The sequence below is a fragment of the Plecotus auritus genome (genome assembly GCF_963455305.1).
Source record: "Plecotus auritus genome assembly, chromosome: 9".
Lineage (NCBI taxonomy): Eukaryota > Metazoa > Chordata > Mammalia > Chiroptera > Vespertilionidae > Plecotus > Plecotus auritus.
In genome coordinates, this window is record NC_137783.1 from 139,045,845 (window position 1) to 139,065,036 (window position 19,192).

At 40.7% G+C, this 19,192-nt stretch overlaps 1 protein-coding gene across 14 annotated transcripts in view; it reads left to right on the forward strand.

Annotated features, from left to right (window-relative positions):
• Window positions 1-19,192, forward strand: part of PHF21A (PHD finger protein 21A) — a 167,922-nt gene that overhangs the window by 127,876 nt on the left and 20,854 nt on the right. For 6 of the 14 annotated variants that reach the window (XM_080688073.1, XM_080688067.1, XM_080688070.1 and 3 more), the window contains 5 exons: window positions 4,427-4,630; window positions 10,252-10,503; window positions 11,548-11,637; window positions 15,119-15,412; window positions 18,876-18,974. In XM_080688073.1, coding sequence (XP_080544199.1) covers window positions 4,427-4,630; window positions 10,252-10,503; window positions 11,548-11,637; window positions 15,119-15,412; window positions 18,876-18,974 — 939 coding nt within the window. The remainder of the gene's footprint in view (window positions 1-4,426; window positions 4,631-10,251; window positions 10,504-11,547; window positions 11,638-15,118; window positions 15,413-18,875; window positions 18,975-19,192) is intronic. The other 8 variants (XM_080688076.1, XM_080688071.1, XM_080688080.1 and 5 more) reach the window with 3 other exon arrangements.

The window sequence follows — 19,192 nt, forward strand, 5'->3', positions numbered from 1 at the left end:
CCTTGACTTTCTGGATTTGTGAAAAATTTTAAGTCTCTATCAGCCTCTGGTGTGAAGGGTAAAGGTTATGTTTTCAGATTGTATGGTTGATTCATGGAGGGGAAGGGGTGAATTTTTAAGGCAGTACTATGCAAGAAGAAGTCTGAGTGGGTGTGGTCCTCGCATAATTGATATAAAACAGATAATGTCAGCCAGAACACAGACAAGTGGAGTGACAGGCTGTGGAGGAAAACAGAGACTTCGAGCACTGGCATCCCAGAGGGCAGGGCCTTGGGCTGGGAGTGCCTTTCAAGAGAAGCTTTCCAAAATTTGTGAGAGTTTGTACAAGTAAACTGGTGCCTTGGCTGGAGGGGTGGGGGCTGCCCTTCCATTTCTCCATCTTTCTTCTGTGCTGACCCAGGCCATGGAACATGGAATGATTGACTTAGGAGAAAAGGAACCTGGTTTTCTGTTGAATTGGACCTGTAAACTTCTGTATTTTTCTTTGGGATCTGCCTGGCTGTCATGCGAACACGTTGATAGTATCACCGAATGTCACAATATTGATCAGCGTGACCACCTGTCTCAGAAACTGTGACTCGAAGCGTCAGAGGTTCTGTGAGCTCTTCTGCGTGAACAAGCCCTGATGGAACCTGGTGATGCGGAGGTCCAGGGAATCTGAGGCTCAGGATTGCACATGGGTTGGTGGAGCAGGTCTGACAAATGGATTGAAGGGGGTGATGCCAGCCTGGCCCACTGGCCCATTGATTATATTAAGGAGAGAAGATGATAAGTTGTTAACTTTTCTTCCTCATTTCTGCCATCGTTCTCTCCAGCTTTTCCTCTTCCATTTTCTTCATTTCCCTCCTCTTTTATTCTCATTAACTTATTAGTGAGTGACGCATGGCAAAGCTTCAGGATAATGTTCCAAGATAATTAGCTACACTTAAAGTTCTGCCTTACATATGAATAACATTGAAAATATCCAATTGTTTATGCCAGCATAACATTCATTAATTACCACAGAAGTTGATTTCTTTGTTTAAAACATGTAATAGTGGCCAGCCAGTGTTGCACAGTGGTTGAGCGTTGACCTATGAACCAGGAGATCAAGATTCAATTCCCAGTCGGGACACATGCCCAGGTTGAGGACTCGATCCCCAGTAGGGGGTGTGCAGGAGGCAGCTAATTGGTGATTCTTTCTCATCATTGATGTTTCTATCTCTCCCTTTCCCTTCCACTCTGAAATCAATAAAAACATATATTTAAAAATAAAACATGTATGCCTAACCAGTGGGTAGAATGTCGGCCTGCGGACAGAAGGGTCCCAGGTTCGATTCCGGTCAAGGACATGTACCTTGGTTGCGGGCACATCTCCAGTAGGAGGGGTGCAGGAGGCAGCTGATCAGTGTTTCTCTCTCATCAATGTTTCTAACTCTCTGTTCCTCTCCCTTCCTCTCTGTAAAAAAATCAATTATATATATATATATATATATATATATATATATATTTAAAAAACATGTAATAGTAAAAGTAAAAGTATAGGCTCACTTTCTGTAGAGATGAGAGGCTACTTAACAACTTCACTGATACCACACAGCTAAGATTTAGGAAATATTATAGCTTTATTCTCTTGCTGCCACCAAAACTGGTCGTGACCCAGATCAGGATCCTGCTGGAGTTACTGTGACTTCTTTGTTTACCAGAATGAACTAGAACAAGTCTGGATTGTTAGACGTAGAAAAGCCAACAAATTCGCTCAGCAACCCTCCCTTATTAGCCAGTCCTTCAGAGTGTGCAGGGCCTCTGAGCGCCTGAAGAGCACCCCGTGGCAGAGCTTCTTGACTTTAGATGGTTGGTTTTCAGTCTGCAGTGAGAGAGGTTTGAGTTATAGAAGGCGTCAGCATTTCCCCCAAATCTTGATTTTAAAAAAATTTCACAGACATGCACAACTACACACTTGGTATTCTAATCTTCCGGTAAACAGCGCAAGGGGTACAGCGGCCGTGCGTTTCTGAGCAGTACTCTGAAACATACCAGACCCTCTCACAGAAAATTTACCCAGCTTGTATAATCTGACCCATGTCCAATCTACACAGCTCTCTTTTTCTTCTCTTGCCTTTTTTTGTGTGTGTTTTTTTTTTTTCTCCTCTCAAGGACTAATGTAAGTGTGCAAGTATTTTGAACCCTCCCCTATCCCAGCCCCCACAAGTTCCACAGGCTGACTCCCACCTTCTCATGCTCGTTCTGATTGGTCATCACCTGGCTCCAGCCATATGGCTGCAAAGTACTCTAGCCTGCGTCCCTTTCTCCTTTCCCCTACTGTTCCCTTCTGCTGTGCACAGCCCTGGGAGTGGGTTCCAGGCTTTGTCTCTTGCTTGTAGTTTACCCCAGTTAGACAGTCAGTGAGAGTGAACACTGTATTTCCTATGGATGGCTGTAAAGGAAAAAAACACCCTTTCCTTTTATGCCTGGTATAATAATTATTTAGTTTACTCTGTCACATTTATGGGGTATGTTTTCCTCCTGGTTTCTCTCCTCCTCCTGATTTGAGCTGGTTTTTTTGTAGGTTTTTTGTTTTTTTTTAATAAAGGTTTTTTGAGTCTCTTTCTCTCACTGCTATGTTACACATTTGTTAGTTTGTTATGTTTGATTAATGCTGATTAATATGTTTGGGGGGGGGTAAAAGCAACTCTAAATACTTATTTATTTGTTAAATGTCTGGCAGTCACCAGGCAATGAAATCTATCTGTGATTTTCAGAATTATCTGTAACACCCCTACTATTACTTTCCCCTCTCCTAAGACATATCAGTTCAATTACTCTGCCATTTATACTTGAGACATGAAAGTCAATTTTTATAAGCATTTGATATTTTTATTAATTTGCATTTTTATTATTCTGTAGATGGTTTCTACAGAGACATTGGACTCTGCATCCTTTTTTCTTTTTAATATTTAACTAGGGAAAGAGGAAGTGCTAGCAGAGTATATAGTACAGCAGACCTCCCCCACCCCATTGGCCTTTATATGATATTTTCATTGCCCCAAAAATCAATAATAAAAATATTTAAAATTCTCTCAAGAATGTATTTTGTATTGACTTAAAGTTTTTAAAAATCCATTTTGTAAATATTTTAATATTCAAACAATGTTAAGCCAGTAGCCTGCAGGTTTGGATTCTTTAGAGAATACAAATGAAGTTGGTTAGAATCATACGCAGGAATTTGAAAATCAACCTGGCTCTCTGATTTCACTTAACTCTTTATTTAAAGATTTTTATTCACTCCTTTTTCTCTACTCATAATCTATATTAGAAAATAGCAATTAGTTTTGTCAGAAATAACAAACCTCAATTGATGAACTCACTTGAAAGTGAATGAGAGGGGTGCTGCTTATACTTTCAGCCATGAGGGCAGGAGAGTCGGAGCCCAAGTCTGGCCCCAGATGGTTATTATATATTCTCTGAGCCTTTTGCTGGTCTTTGGATCCATCACTTTACGTGTCATGTGAACAGAATGAGGACATTGACTTAGCTACAGAGTATAGTTGTGAGCAAAAGTCCTTTCCCTCATGCAGCTTACGTTCTATTGAAATGTATTCTATAGTAACAAAGGTATCCAAGTAGACATTTTCTTGAATTTGAACAGGTCTAGAAAATTCAGCAAACGTTAATTTAAAATTTTCATCCCATGTAACTAAATCCCTACTCTGCCTAAGCAAATGTATGCATTTCTACAGATCTTGGCCCAGCAAAGAAGTCCAGCTCATGAGTTACCCTTTTTAGTGATTTAGAATGTCTGTTGTTTATATTGCCTATTTCTAAGATCAAGGTTTCTTTGTTTAAAAGTCTTTAATATTTGAATCTGAGATAGATACATGACATTTGATTGATTAACAAAATTAGTATGGCTAGTATCTGTGTAGTCAGATGCAAAAAGAAAAATGACCATCCATGTGCCAATCATAGTTCTGAGTACTTTACAACTAGCATCTGGTTTGGTACCTGTAAGAATCCTAAGGATATTGTTAGTCACCTCACTTTAAGAACAGGACATTGATCCATAGATAGGTTAAGGAACTTGACCACCGTCATGTGACTGGTAAGTAGCAAAACTGAACTTTGAATTGAGGCAGCCTTTCTCCAGAGTCGTGTCTTCACTGCTATGCTCTACACTGCCCTTCCGGCCGAGCATGCTCAGCTAATAACAGTAAAGAAAGCTGAGCTCTGCTGCGTGACCTCCTTTAGCTTTTCTTCCCACCTGCGAGCCTCAGTTTCTCTTTATAAAATGTTTCTTATGCCATGGGTTCTCCTCATTTGTCGAATCCGTAAATTTTAGATGTAACAAATTTTAAAGGTGTCAGAGGCATATAATTATTGCATATTTCTATACAGCTGGTAGGACAATATTCTGATAGCTCTTCTTTCTTTTTTTCTCATTTGGTAGAAAAGGGTCGTTGAACAGCTTCGGAAGAACCTGATAGTAAAGCAGGAACAACCAGACAAGTTCCAAATACAGCCATTGCCACAATCTGAAAACAAACTACAAACAGCACAGCAGCAACCACTACAGCAGCTACAGCAGCAGCAGCAGTACCACCACCATCACGCCCAGTCGGCGGCACCCTCTCCCAACCTGACCGCTTCACAGGTAAAGTGTGGGAGGAGCCCTGCAGGCTTTGGGTTGTGGATGGATGTGCTATTGGTCGTGTGGAATGAGGTCCTGTTTCAGGCTATATTAAGCTCAACCAGCCCTACACAACGTTATTTTGGTTCCTTTTTTGTATTCTAACTGGGATAGGAACCACTTGAAATTGATTTGCAGAGGGAAATAACATTACTAAGGAGCAAAAGTTAAATCATTTTCCAACTGTCCGAAGAAGGAGGAAAAGGTAGTGGGTGACAAAGAAAATTTGCTTCTCAGTAACGTCTTATTTTCAGTTTCTGGAAATATTTATTTGAGCTTGTTCTAAAAGTCTGTGTGATTTCACCTCCTCTGGAATTGTTTTTCTGGAATTCTTAGCAATTAGGCATGGAGATATTACTGGATCAGGTAGAAAGAGCATTTAGAAGGGTGATATATTTCCATTATTCATAGAAACAAAATATTCATTTGTAAGTACATATTCATGAGAATATGAATCTGTTCTAATGCACAGAAGGAAATCTAAAATGGAAGCTGCAGGTCACAACTAGCACTAAGAAGTAGAAGCTTAATAACATTCTAACTTGGTGTAGCTGTGCAAATGATTTTACTTTAAAGGGCACGTAAGCTAGAATATAATGTAAGAATAGGGAAGCAATCAAGACACACAAAAGGACATGTTTGGGAATGATATTCAGTTACTAGTAAGAAAATTATTCAAGTTTGATCTCCACACACTTAGATATAATATGGGCACAGCTTTTTAAACTATATTTTTTATTTATTTCAGACAGAGGAAGGGAGAGGGAGAGAGGGAAACATCAACAGTGGGAGAGAATCACTGATGGGCTGCCTCCTGCATGCCCCCTACCAGGGCTTGAGCCAAAAACCCAACCATGTGCCCTAACTGGGAATTGAACCATGACCTCCTGGTTCATAGGTCAGTGCTCAACCACTGAGCCACACTGGTGGCACAGCTTTTAAAATGGGACAGTTGAGCAGTGGTTCTTAATCCTTGGAGGTCACAGACCCCTTTAAGCCTCTGTTGAAAGCTATGGATCCCCTCCCCAGAAAAATACACATTTACACGTAATACACTTATTTTGCACATGATTTCAAGGACTTAGATCTTTTGAATCCTAAGTGTGGATATCTCTGACCCATCAACACCAAGTCTTCACTGTATCTTTATATGTAAAGGGAAAGGTTTGTACATTCATTTTGCAAGTGAAGAATGCGTTTCTTATAAAAATACTAAAGATTACTGAAGATTGTTAACATTTAATAAAGATTACTATATATTGGTGCTCTCCTAAGTGCTTTATATATATAACGTACACAATCCTCACTCCAACTCTAATAAGGAAGGTGTTGTATTTTTATCTCTTTCTCCCTTTTTTTTAAAGAAAGAAAACTAAGACACAGAGAGATTAAGTAATTATCTAAAATCATCTAGGTCATATGTAGTGGAGCCAAGATTTGAACCCAGATATTCTGGCTGAAAAATCTATTCATCACTCTTCTGTACTGCCATATAATACCAAAAAATATATAATTATATAAATGCCAAAAAAGGAAAAGGAAGAATCCCTGTTGTGAATCAGATAATAGAGCAGCCGGCAGAATGTTTACCCTGATCTCCAGCCCAAGGTTATTTGAAAATTAGGTATTCAAACTGACTTCTGAAACCCCCGGACCAGGACTTGTATTTCTTCTGAAGATTGCTTACCAGATTACTTTGTTGGACTTTTAAACAGAGTCGGATTAGGTTGTTCCCTTTCCAAAGTACAGTTTGATCAGAAAGTGTTCACATGGGAGGAAAGTGGTAGACTTCATTATTTCTTGGTACGTAGGAATTTTCTCTCTTGATCCGTGAGAACTTTCTGTTCAATAACATTCCCTGTCACACAAATCAGAGAAAATGCTTAAGTAATACTTAAAATCACTACTCCCTTCCTGGTATGATCGGAGTTATGTGCTGCTTTGAGGTGATGATAGGGAGGGGTGTAGGGCTATCCCCAAAACAGTGTGTGTGGCATCTCTCCATCTGAAGCCCACCTAATATAGTTGACTGGTTTGGTTAAGCTTGTTTTACTAGTATATTATTTATTTTATGTAATGCAAATGTTTAATGTTAAAAGCCAAAAGATCCTCTAGGTTTTTGGGTTTTGTTTTTACAATAAACAACCAATAAGTATTTATTGGGTACTTTCTATGTGCTAGATTCTGGTATACAAAGATAATGGTCCCTGCCTAGAATCTGGTATACTGTAATTTTCATTCATTCTCTAAATATGTATGGAGTCTGTACTATATTAGGCAATATAGAGGATAGATTCACAAATAAGACAGAATTTCTGTCTTCAAGAATTTAAAAACTTTAGAGAAGGAGAGAAGATGAAAACAGCTAACAAAGAAGAAAATGAAAGAGCTGAGAAAATACCAGAGGACAGTGATTTTGAGCGTACTTCACAAAGGAGGTGGCATTTGAGCAGGACCTTGACAGACGAGTGAAATTTCTGTGGTGAGCAGCGGGAGATAGAGCATCACAGTGAGGGGTGGAGTCAAAAAAGTAAATGCATTCCCGGGGGTAGAACGGAGGCTGATGTGCCTGGAGTGTGGATCCAGGAAACAGTGGAGAGGGAGATGAAACCATACAGGGAGGAAGCGACTAGCTTGTGGAAACCCTCCAATGCATGACAAAACTTGGCAGTTATAGAGAGTCATTAGAGGTGCATGAGGGCAAGAACAAATGAGAAGTTGTATATGGCGTATACTGAATATCCAAGTTCTATATGTTGGTACTCCCCTAAGTATTTTACACAGTTCTGGTAACTGGTAAGTAGCAATCACAGCATAGGCAGGGAGAAGAAAGTGTTTTATTCTAAATCAGGTTAGCAGGTACCATAGTGGGGGGGAATAGGCGGACCAGTTCTCTTCATTAACTCCAACTCTTAAGTTCTGATTTGTGCATTGGAGTCTCTGTGTTTTCAATCAATATCTCATGCTTTGTAGATATAGAACAATAATAACTGAACAAAAAATAAAAAATAAATGAAAAGGATTTTGCAGTTAGTGTTTCTTGCCACGTATTTCTGTATTAACTTCTAGTTCATGCAGTTCGGGTTTTGTCAGAATTAAAGAACCTTTTCATGAAATTGAGGGGAAGCTGCCTCTTCTCTGGAAGGCACCGGCCAGCCGCAGACAGCTTCCATAGACATAACTTTCTTTGTTGTTGGAGACCTTTCCTCTGTGTCTTTTTTCCTCCTGCCAGAACAGTTCAGAGGTTTTCATTAGGTTTGAATTTCAAAACTCTAGAGTCTCTTTGTCATCTAAACTCTAACACTGCAAGATTGGTTTATGCTCTTAATGGTTAAAATAGAAGAAGCACTAGGGCAGGAGTAAATATCCAGATAATACCTGTGTCAATACCTGGTGTCAATAAATAGTAAATACATTCTCCAAAACGTTTTCCTTGGTGCACATAGTCCTGAGTCTTGTGCCTGTGTATAGGAAGAGTTGTATAGCTGCTAGAATCCATATAGTAAAATGAGCCACAACCAAATAAAGTAGAATAAAAATGCTAACCTAAAGATGTGAACAAGCTTGTTAGATTTCTGTGTTTTTTAAGTGTTGCAGTTAATGGTAAGTATATAATTCAGGTGAGTTTGAGATTTACTTGAAATAAGTATGTTTCAGAAAAAAAAAAGTATATTAACCTCTTTTAAAGCAGTAACAACATGCACACTTTAAAAAATCTCGTCAGTGAGTTCTGATTAGAGTTTTACTTCCATAACCCATAGTAGTACTAAGATGTGATTTGCTCACCACTTCAAAAGTTTTTTGTATGTATATGTTTTAAATTGAAAGGTAGAGCTAACATCACACTGAGTTAAAAACTTTTATTACAAATAGCTGGTAAAAAAAAAAACACCACACCCACAAATAGCTGGTAATGTAAAGTCAGTCCTTCTGCGGCACTACAGTAACATTTCTAATGATAACTAGCAGTTAGCTTTTCTTTGGTTTTCATCCCTGATAGAGAGTAGAAGGCCTGCTAACCCCTAAAATACATATGAGTGTTACCCTTTCGCTCTCATTTTGCGTTTGAGGAGGCAGTGGCAAGGAGAATAAGCCACTCCTGTGTTGTTGACTCAGAGAAGAGGAAACGGTGATTTGGGTGTCAAGCATTAATTAGGATTGCTGATTAGGCTATGATGGGATAGATCAGGCCAGATCATTAAATTTTTTATTAAAAGAAAAAAAAGATGTTAAAAGATTAGGTCATACATATACTAGTATATGTGTTTAAGGCAAAAAATGGAAATAAAGATTACCTGTAACCAAGCAATTTATACACAAGTAGTTACATCGACACTGAAATAGAAATTCACAAGGGAATTTGTCCAGATCTGATTCAGGGAGAGTGGGGTCCTTCTCACTGCCTAGAGCAACGTTATCCAGCCGAACTTTCCGCACTGGTGGAAATCTCCACCATCCCATTTGGTAGTCACGAGCCACCTGTGGCTGCTTAACACTTGAAATGGGCTAGGTGACTGATGAACTGATGTTTTGGTTTTATTTTGTTTTAATGAATTTAATTTAAACAGCCATTTGTGGCTAGTAGCTACCAAATTGGACAGTGCAAGTGTAAAGAAGAAAAAGGCGGGTGGTATCCAAGTCAGAACCAACAAGTTGTACCAGATAAACTTCATGTCCCTGAGATGTCTGTACCTTGAGCGACTGACTGTAGCACTAGATGGATGTGTGTGCCGTGTGCCTGGCTCCTTGAATTGCTCCGGCGGAAAGCGTCGAAGAACACAGCCTCACAGCTGCAGGAGCCACCATGGAGCACCAGTCAAGCCCTCTCACCTCCATCCGTCCTCTCATCGATGAGGCTTTTTGAAACTCAGGTGTTTGTTTCCACCTTGTCACGTTTCACTGGACCTTGGTCACTCCTGCAGCAGTTCTCCACAGTAAAGATTATAGGTAGTGACTCAGGTCCCTTTGGTATCAAGAGCTGGCATTTACTATACTAGTTGGTTTTATTATTGGTGCTTGGGATTTTACTGCCTTTGAGGCAACAATTACACTGATCCTCATATGAGGTTCCCTTCCACCTCTCCAGAGTGACACTCAAAAAATATATATATATACTGTCCTTTTATCCCTGCCTTTTGTCACAGATGGCAGATAATCAGAATCACACGATGGCTTTCTTCCTATTGATGAGATCGTAGCAATTAAGGATAGCGATAGTGTGTTCCTCATTGATTGGAAACTTCTACAAAATTTAAATTAATTGAGAGCAAGCTAAGAATTAGAAAAGCCAAAAGATACACTCGTATTCTGTATCTGTAAACCCACCCACTCGTTATTGAAAACCTTGTGCCCATATTAGTTGCAGTTATTACTGTGAGCCTAATGCTAAATTTGAAAACGCTGGCAAACTAGAAATCATTTTTCTCTGTAGTAACCATGTGCTCTGTGTACACAAAAGAAGTGTTGTTATACCGAGGAACTTGATTATGAGAATTCATTGCTTTGTTTTCTGCTGGGTGTTAGCAGGATATTGTTTATTAGGATCACAGTTCAGTGTCCTAATATCTGTTCTCCATGTCTCCTAGAAGACTGTAACTACAGCTTCTATGATTACCACAAAGACACTACCTCTCGTCTTGAAAGCAGCAACTGCAACCATGCCTGCCTCTGTTGTGGGCCAGAGACCTACCATTGCTATGGTGACCGCCATCAACAGTCAGAAGGCTGTGCTCAGCACTGATGTGCAGAACACACCAGTCAACCTCCAGACGTCTAGTAAGGTCACTGGGCCTGGGGCAGAGGCTGTCCAAATTGTGGCAAAAAACACAGTCACTCTGGTAAGCCAGCAGCTGCTACTCATGTGTGCCCACATGAGAGGGATATGCATTTGCAGAGTATATCCATTTTATGCTCCTGCTGGATTTTTTCATCTCCATCACTATCCTTTGGGGCTGACCAGGGAATATGGCTTTCCTACTGTCTATTCAAAAGTAACTATAGAGGTATCCTGTCACCAAAGACCAAAACCCATCAGTGCATAATTGGAGATCAAAGTCTGACTTGACTTGAGGGGGAAATGTCCTTCACAGAGGCATGCGCACTGTTTCGTGTTCCTCTCCCTCCTGTCCACGGCCCAGCCTGTGAAACTTGAGTGCTGAGACTCTGGTGCCATATTATTGATTTTGGGAAACTCCCTGCTGAATTCTTATAGTTCACTATACCTTGAAATTATCACCCACGAAGTACTGGACAAAATTGCTCTTGATATTTCTAGGGTAAAACACTTGGAAACTGATGTTCTCAGAATCTTGGGGAAGGATGTCCAAATTGTGGTTTAAAAGTTTGCTCCTAAAATGGCAGCTAAGAGTTCGTGGTGGCTTTTGAATGATGACCAGTGATGAGTGAAACTAGAGAGCAATGACAGGAAGCTTCACCACTTAAACCCAGGAATCTTTAGAGAAGCAACCAGATAACTCAGCCAGTTGCTGAGAGTGAGAAACTTCTTATAGGAGTAAAGGCATTCTCTGTTAGACAAAGCTCTACTGGTATGTTAGGAACGGGCCCATTTGGCCAGGAGGCAAGTCTGATTTTACTTTGGATCCAGTCTTGACTTTTAAAATACTTAAGTGCAAAAGTTCTTGAGTGTCAAAGGAAATGGCCTAAGCTTGCTGAGCCTGCATGTTCCACGTTAGGTATGTGAGGGAACAAATGTGGTTGGTTCACTCCATGGGGTAAAGCATGCAAGTGGGAGAGTGTTAATTCAGGTGGTTAATTCTGTAGTGAAAGCTCATAGAAAATATTGTCTGATGCAGAGAACAGTGATGCTTTGATATTGAACATTTATTGTCCCCTCTGGTTTACTTATCGTCCTCATTTTTCAGCAGGTTCAGGCAACACCTCCTCAGCCCATCAAAGTACCACAGTTTATCCCTCCTCCTAGACTCACTCCACGTCCAAACTTTCTTCCACAGGTGAGTGGACCACTGACAAGCCAATAAGGGTTAGTTGGACAGAAATCCTTGAGGGCACTTTCTACACAGCCTGTAATGCTCTTGTCTGATCAACTGTAGACAGATCCCTCTTAGCTAAAGATTCCAGCTGCTGATTTCTATACCATGACGAAGCTTATTTTATCATTGCAGTTTCTTAACGGTGACCAGTGGCAGTAGCAGGGGAATGTAAGGGAAGGACATTTTCCTAAATTTAATTAAGATAACACCATTTTAAACCTTATAATGTTAACTTACTGGAAGAAGTTAGCGAATACCTGCCTGCCAGTGGGGAAGGAGTATAAATACCACTTTTCCCTCCCTATTTGCCAAAGAGAGCAGGGAAGGAAACAACAGCCAAACTAACTAGTAGGAACCATTCAGTTCTACTCTGGAAAGTGATGGTACTGAACACCACACTTAAACACAGAGCCGTGCTTCTGAGGATTTAGACTTCAGGTCTGCACCGCTTGCCCATCTTATCTTGAGAGCATTCCTAGCAGTTGGCCTGAACTCACCATTCTCAATGGCAGAGTGTCGGGATTGCCCCAGTCTGGGTCTTGAGGGGAGTTGATTTGCCTGATGGAAAGGTTGGGAATTCCTATCTGAGGCCCCAAGTTACAGGCAAAGAGAGAAGAGAAAGGAGTTTTGTGGTCAGTTGCCATAGGTGATTTCTGAACTGCCTATATGATTTTAATCATTTATCAGATAAATTATTTTTTTAAACTGTTTTTTTTAATTGATTTCAGAGAGAGGAAGGGAAAGGGAGAGAGGGATACAGTATCAATGATGGGAGAGAATCATTTATCGGCTGCCTCCTGCGTGCCCCCCCCCCCCCCCCCGGGGATCAAGCCCCCAACCCGGGCATGCACCCTGATTGGGAATCCAATCGCAACCTCCTGGTTCCTGGGTTGATGTTCAACTGCTGAGCCACACCAGCCAGGCTATTAGATAAATTCTTAATAAATACCTTGTGTTTCAAAAATGGCACTGAACACTATGGATATGCCAATTTTCAAGACAGCTCCCTGCCCTCAGAGCTTCAGACACATTACAGGCAATTACACTGTCTATTAGGGAAGGATATCCAACTCCTTCTTAAGAATATTACAGAGCATTTCCTTGAAGAGTTGACATTCTATCTGAAACCTAAAGTCCTAGTAAAGTCAGCCTGACAAAGTTTTGGGGGAAGAATAAAAATGCTCCAGGCTGAGAACAGAACATAGACACAAGTCTGGGTTGGAGAAATGAATGGAACCTTAGGAACCAGACGTGATTCGGTGTGGCTGAGACAGTGGGCCTCGGGCTAGAGTAAGCAGTGGGGCTGGAGAAGCCCATTGGGCCAGAGCCTGGGGAGCAATACAGGCTGTGTCAAAATTTGGGCCTTATCCCAGGAACAGCGGGGAGCCATGAAAGCATTTTCAGACAGGTACTTGGCATGATCAGATTTTTGTTTTAGAAAATTTCTCCTTGCCACTGTGTGGAGAATAGATTAGAGGTGGTCAGGCCTGTGGGAGGAAGAACAGTTAGAATACTGTCAACAATAGAGAATATTGCTACATGCCACTGACTGTAGCACTGTACGTGGATTATCTATTTTAATCCTCACGGCAACCGTGTGAAAGTGGGTGTTGCTCTTTTTTAGGTGAGGACTCTAAGGCTTAGTCCATGTTTTTTAAATGGTGGGTTATGACTCATTAGTTGGCTGTGAAGTCAATTTAGTGGATTAAATGCAGAGTTTTTAAATAAAATGAACAAAACATAATAGAAAAACTAGAGTACATAGCACATAAGGATTGTTGCATGAAGTTTTTATTTTTAGAGACAGAGATATGTGTCTATGTGTGTATACTGGTTACAGTGTGAAATGTATTTCCTACTATATGACTACAACACCCACCACAGGATCACCTTAAATTAAGCTGAACATTCAGACTCGCCAGGGGCCACACTTGGCAACTGTCTACTTAGAACGCTGCAAGACAGAAACCAGCTTTTTCTCAGCATCAGCCATTTTTCTTGAATGCGCGTCCCTACAGTAGCCATATGCAGTCTCCGCAGCTGCCCAGGGATGGCTCAGGGGCGGGGAGATCAGGGCAGTGGTGGAGCCACTCTGCCATAGAAACCTTATGCCTCACCGAAGCCAGTGTATCTTACAACAATTCCACAGGCATGGTTTTCAAGGTCCCTGCAATGGACATGCCCAGTTATAAGCATGACCCACTTTGGGAAACCCAAAGTATGGTGTCCCAAGTATTTATAGATCTCGCCATTAAGATTCGATTTAGCAATAGGGGTTCTTTTCACCATAAGCAATGTTGCCTGGTAACATAGCTGATATTCTTACCGTTATTGGGTTTCAGGAAAACAGAACTGGAGAGTTAACTGAAGGTCGAACTAATGCATAAGAGGAAACGATTTTGCCCATAAGATCACAGTTTAGAAAGTTTGAAAAATACTGGCTCAGAGAGATTCGGTATGTTGCCTAAGGTTCTACAGCTAGCAAGTGGTAGAACCAGGATTTGAACCCAGGCAAGGCTGACCCATGTTTTTAATTATATTTCTGCCGCTGTGTAAGTAAGCCAAACACAGGGTAAGGTAGTGGCAGCGAGAAGGAAAAGCAGGACATATTTGAGAAGGATTTAGGAAGCTGAGGTGGAAGAGGAAACATCAAGAATTGTTCTGAAGTTTATGTAGGAAAGAAATGAAAATTTACTGAGGTGATGATTACAAGAGGAAGAGAAGGTTGAAGGAATAAATTAATGAGTTTTAGATACGTTAGTTTTGAACTTCCTGTGAGATTTCCAAGTAGAGATGTCTAGCCGGAGATGAATATGATTCTGAAATTTAGGAAGTGTCTGGTCCTAAGATACAAGAGCGGAAGTCTTCAGGACAGTGATGGTAACGGAAGCCCCAGGGCGGATGGGAACTCCCGGGAGGAGTGAGGACACTGGGAAGAAAGGTTCCAGGGCAAAAGCCCAAAATACATTTAGTATTAGACAGAGGAAGAGGAAGCCCACAAAGGAGACTGAGAGAAGGGGTGGCCACGACGGGGGTTAAAGGGCCAGAGGTGGAGATGAACTGAAGTGTGGAGAGGAAGAAATTTAGAATGTGACTTAAGGCCATTGGCAGCATTATTACCATACTCTGGGCACAGGTTCTGGGTGAGACCAGTCTCTGGACTGGGCATTTGACCTAGCCTGAAGAAACAGCTTATATAAAAGAAGGAGCTAGGTTTAGAATCAGAAGAACTGTGTTCTAGGGTAGCATTTGGACCCTCTAAAGAGCTGATGAGTATTTTATAAGATTATATATCCTGAGTTCTATAGAAATAATAAAACCAAAGTGAGTATTAATATTTGTACTAAATAACATTTCACATACATAGTGTGGACAATCTGATAATGAGACTTATAGGAAGCTTCTGTAAGTAATATGGTAATTTTTCTCTCTTTCCCCATAGGTTCGACCCAAGCCTGTGGCCCAGAATAACATTCCTATTGCCCCAGCACCTCCTCCTATGCTTGCAGCTCCTCAACTTATCCAGAGGCCTGTTATGCTGACCAAGTTTACCCCCACAACCCTCCCTACCTCCCAGAATTCCATCCACCCCGTCCGTGTCGTCAATGGGCAGACTGCAACCATAGCCAAAACGTTCCCCATGGCCCAGCTCACCAGCATTGTGATAGCTACTCCAGGGACCAGACTGGCTGGACCTCAGACTGTACAGCTTAGCAAGCCAAGCCTTGAAAAACAGGTACAGGCAAGAGTATGCACCTGCTTTGGGCATTAGCCTTGCCATTGAGGTTAGGCTATCTCTAAATACATCTTCTCAAGGGCTTTTTACCTCAGCACCATTGTCAGTGACCTGTTGCTTATCATGTGATAATTTATTTAAAATGCAAAAGGGCCATTCTTACTGAAGAAAGTTGGGTTGCTTTTTCCATTATCCCGGTATAGATGGATTCATAGTCCTGTGTGAATGAGCTCCCCCTGCTGGCTGTGAAGCAGAAATTCACAGATGGGTTCTTTAGTCAGGAGGCACAGATGAGTTGGTAAACAGAAAATCCGTATTATTTTTGGCCCAATAAGAATCCAGATGAAGATGGGACTGTGAACATCAGGAATAATAAACCTCAAAGTTTCCCCCTGGTTATTACAGATAATGAAGAGTCAAATGAAAAAAATTAAAATTTCTAAAAGGTATTCTTTTAACTCTAGAGGATTTTAGTTCAAATATTGAAGCCTTTCATTTATATTTCTAAAAACAGATGTTCTCTTAAAAACATGAGGCTAGAGAAATACAGGTAACCTTCAAAAATACTTAAGGGTTCTATGACAGAAAGACTTCTAAAAACAAGGAAACAGATTTATAGGCAGTCACCATGTATTCTATTTAAAGAAAAACCAGTGATGATAAAGAAGAATTTTGCAAAGAAAAGCATCCTCTTTCAGAAGTTGCTTTAAAAAGTCATTGACCTATTTCTAATTGCTCAGGCTTGAGTTCTCATTCACGTGAACATAGTCTCTGGTGATCCTGAATTGTGTGCTTCTGGGTGGTTGACTGGTTCAGAGAGGCCGGCCAGATGGCGGGGATGGGAAGGCTTCCTGCTGCCTTGCCTTCTTGAACAGGAACCTTACGCATGGAGCACCCGGCTTCCTACCCGGGCAGCTCATCACGGCAGCAGACCTAAGAGGCTGGGTACCAAAATGGAGAACATACCTCTGTTCCTTGGTAGTCTACTCAAACCCCATGAAATGTTTTGAGGAACATTCAGAAATAAATTACTTGCACATATTTTAGGTCAGAAGTTTTCAAACTTACTATCAGCGGAACTTCGGTATTAAAATCTTGAATGTAGAATGCTCAAGCTTAGGAGTCTGGGTAGAGGCATAGTTGACAGTCATCTGGCCTTGTGTACAGGGATGGCTCTCAGAGTACCTCTGAGGACCCTTAGAATTATAAAGGATGTGGTTTCAAAACCCTAGTTTAGATTGCTAAATATGATTTCTCTTTCACCTCTTCATAAAGAAATTTTTAGGAGACAAGAATTTTTTCAATTTTATTTTTACATTTCTTTTTTTGGATTACAAAGAAATACATATTCATTGTAAAAGAAAAATCCAGACATTACTGAAATATATGTTGTAGAAAGTGCATCACCCATAATTTATGAAGAGTAAAATTTGCCCATAATTTACCCCTCCCCAAAGTTGCTATTAACAGTACAGGTTACATTCCTCCACATATTTTTTTATGCATATACTAATATTTTAAAAGAAAAAAAAATCATTATATATTATTTTGTAACTTGCTCTTTTTCTTATTAGAGCTCGAATGTCTTTTAGTGTTCTGGCCTTACACATTGATAGAGCTTTTAATTTTAGTTATAATATCATAGAAAGGTACCCTGAATTCTTTTCTTAAACATTCCTTCCTAGTGGTAAATTCTGTGGTTTATCTTCCTGTTGACCTAATAGAGGGCTCCAGTTCCTCGCTGTTGCAGTTTAGTAGGCTACCTGGCGTAACAGTCTTACTGGTTACCAAGCTCAGCGAGGGTGCTCTTTGTGTGTTTTATCCAGTCCTGAGATACGTGTGCTCTTCAGTGTGAGAGAGAGAGCTTGGACCCTGGATAATTCCTTGGTGGAGAGGAATTGGTTTGCCCTTCCCTGGAGGCGTTACCACTCCATGCTTTTGCAGCCTTAGAGATGGGAGTGAGTGACCTCAGGAACTTCACAGAAGGAGCAGCAACCCTTCCAGTTGACCTTCTTGTCTCCCTCCTCCCTCAGACTTCTGTCCTTCCACATTAAGAGAGCTATGGTCACCCAAGACCTTTAAAATGTCATTATAAACTGCTTTCCCTTGTAAGTGTGTTTGGTGGTTTCTTTTATGGAGTCAGTGTGTCCTTTTTGGTTCAAATATGAGTGGTGTGAGAAAGAGGAGACACAGTGATTCTCCGGGAGGTCATGCTCCCCACAGGAGATCAGCGTCTCTTTACAGTGCACCTGCTCTACATGAGGCACTGTACTAGGCACCAAGGGTGCAAAAGTGTGTTGAACAATCCCTGCTCTCAAGTGTGTAGAACAGAGGAGGAAATATGACAAGATACTGGTATAAAAAAAAAAAAGACAAGGCAGTATTTGTACCCAGAAACAGATGCTTACACTTTCTCAAAGTAATATGAGAATCAAGGAAGATATGAAAGTAGCCAGGAAAGAACACAAAAGACCTTTGTGATTGTGTAAAATGTTTTACAGCATAATGGTTCTTGAGAACTTTTGATATCCTGCCTGTAGGACTGAAGTCTTTCATTTGGCTCTGCTCATCGATAATCAGTTTCATTCTCACTTATTTAATTACTTATTGTTGCCATATAAAAAGACCATTGGCATCTGTTTTTTTTTAATTTTGAAAAAATAAATTAGGTGTGTGTTTAGTTTTTCACCCACTGTTCTAGCATTATTTCAGGGTTTATAGAGGGCTTCATAAAGTGAATTAGCCATTGGGTCATGGTAAGAATAGTAACGCAAGCCCAGTCTACCAATTTGCTAGCTGCCATTTGTGTCTGAAGATGATAATGCTGCTGGTGTTTCTTTGTGTGAATGGATGCATTTGGAAGACAAGGTTGCAGGTAATCAGGATGTCAGCCTCTTGCGAGATGACCTTTCCTTGGCAATTGCATCTCCCTAATGGGTGATGCAGACAGGTTTTAAACATCCCAGGTGAGGGCACTTCTGCAGCCTCTCTTGGATTGTAATTAGAAATGTTCTGAAATAGAAGTGTGTACATGTAAGAGTTTTTTTTACATCATTCGGATCTTAAGCATGCTGTGGACTGGAGCTTGACCCATATGTAACAAGAGGGCTTGCTTTTGGAAAACTGCCCCTACGTTCTAAAATACATTAAAATCAGAGAGAGCTGCCTATATTTTATTTTTATAAACAGGAATAAGCCTTGGATTTTTCTTTTTGTGTAATTTAAACTGTTGTATTTATAGATTCATATTTACTCTAGTTATGCAATTTAACCATTTCCACTGAGGCCTTACATTTTACATTTCCTTTCTTCCAAAATGAAGTCTACATTCCCTCCTTTATTACTGTTTCCAGTTTGAGAATGTTTTTCTTTCCTTTCCTGTTGACTACAGTCAAACTGTGTTTGTTTTCATTCTTGTAATAAAAAGTGAATTCTGAATTTTCATTTAATTTTCTTCTCCTAGACAATTAAATCTCACCCAGAAGCAGATGAGAAACAGACAGAGAGCCGCACCATCACTCCACCGGCTGCCCCCAAACCAAAACGGGAGGAGAACCCTCAGGTGGGTCCAGCTCTCGGAGACTGGCTCATTCTCACACTCCAGGAGGGACACTTGCTCCTAAACACTTTGTCTGTCTTTTCTTTCGCTTTCTCACTGTTCAGCAATGTTACTTCCAAGTTAGGTTGGCCTAAGGCAGATGAAGAGTATGGCCGTGAGTGTCCATGAGCTGGCATACGGGCATTTTGTACACGTCACAAATTTGAAATGTAAGATTGGGG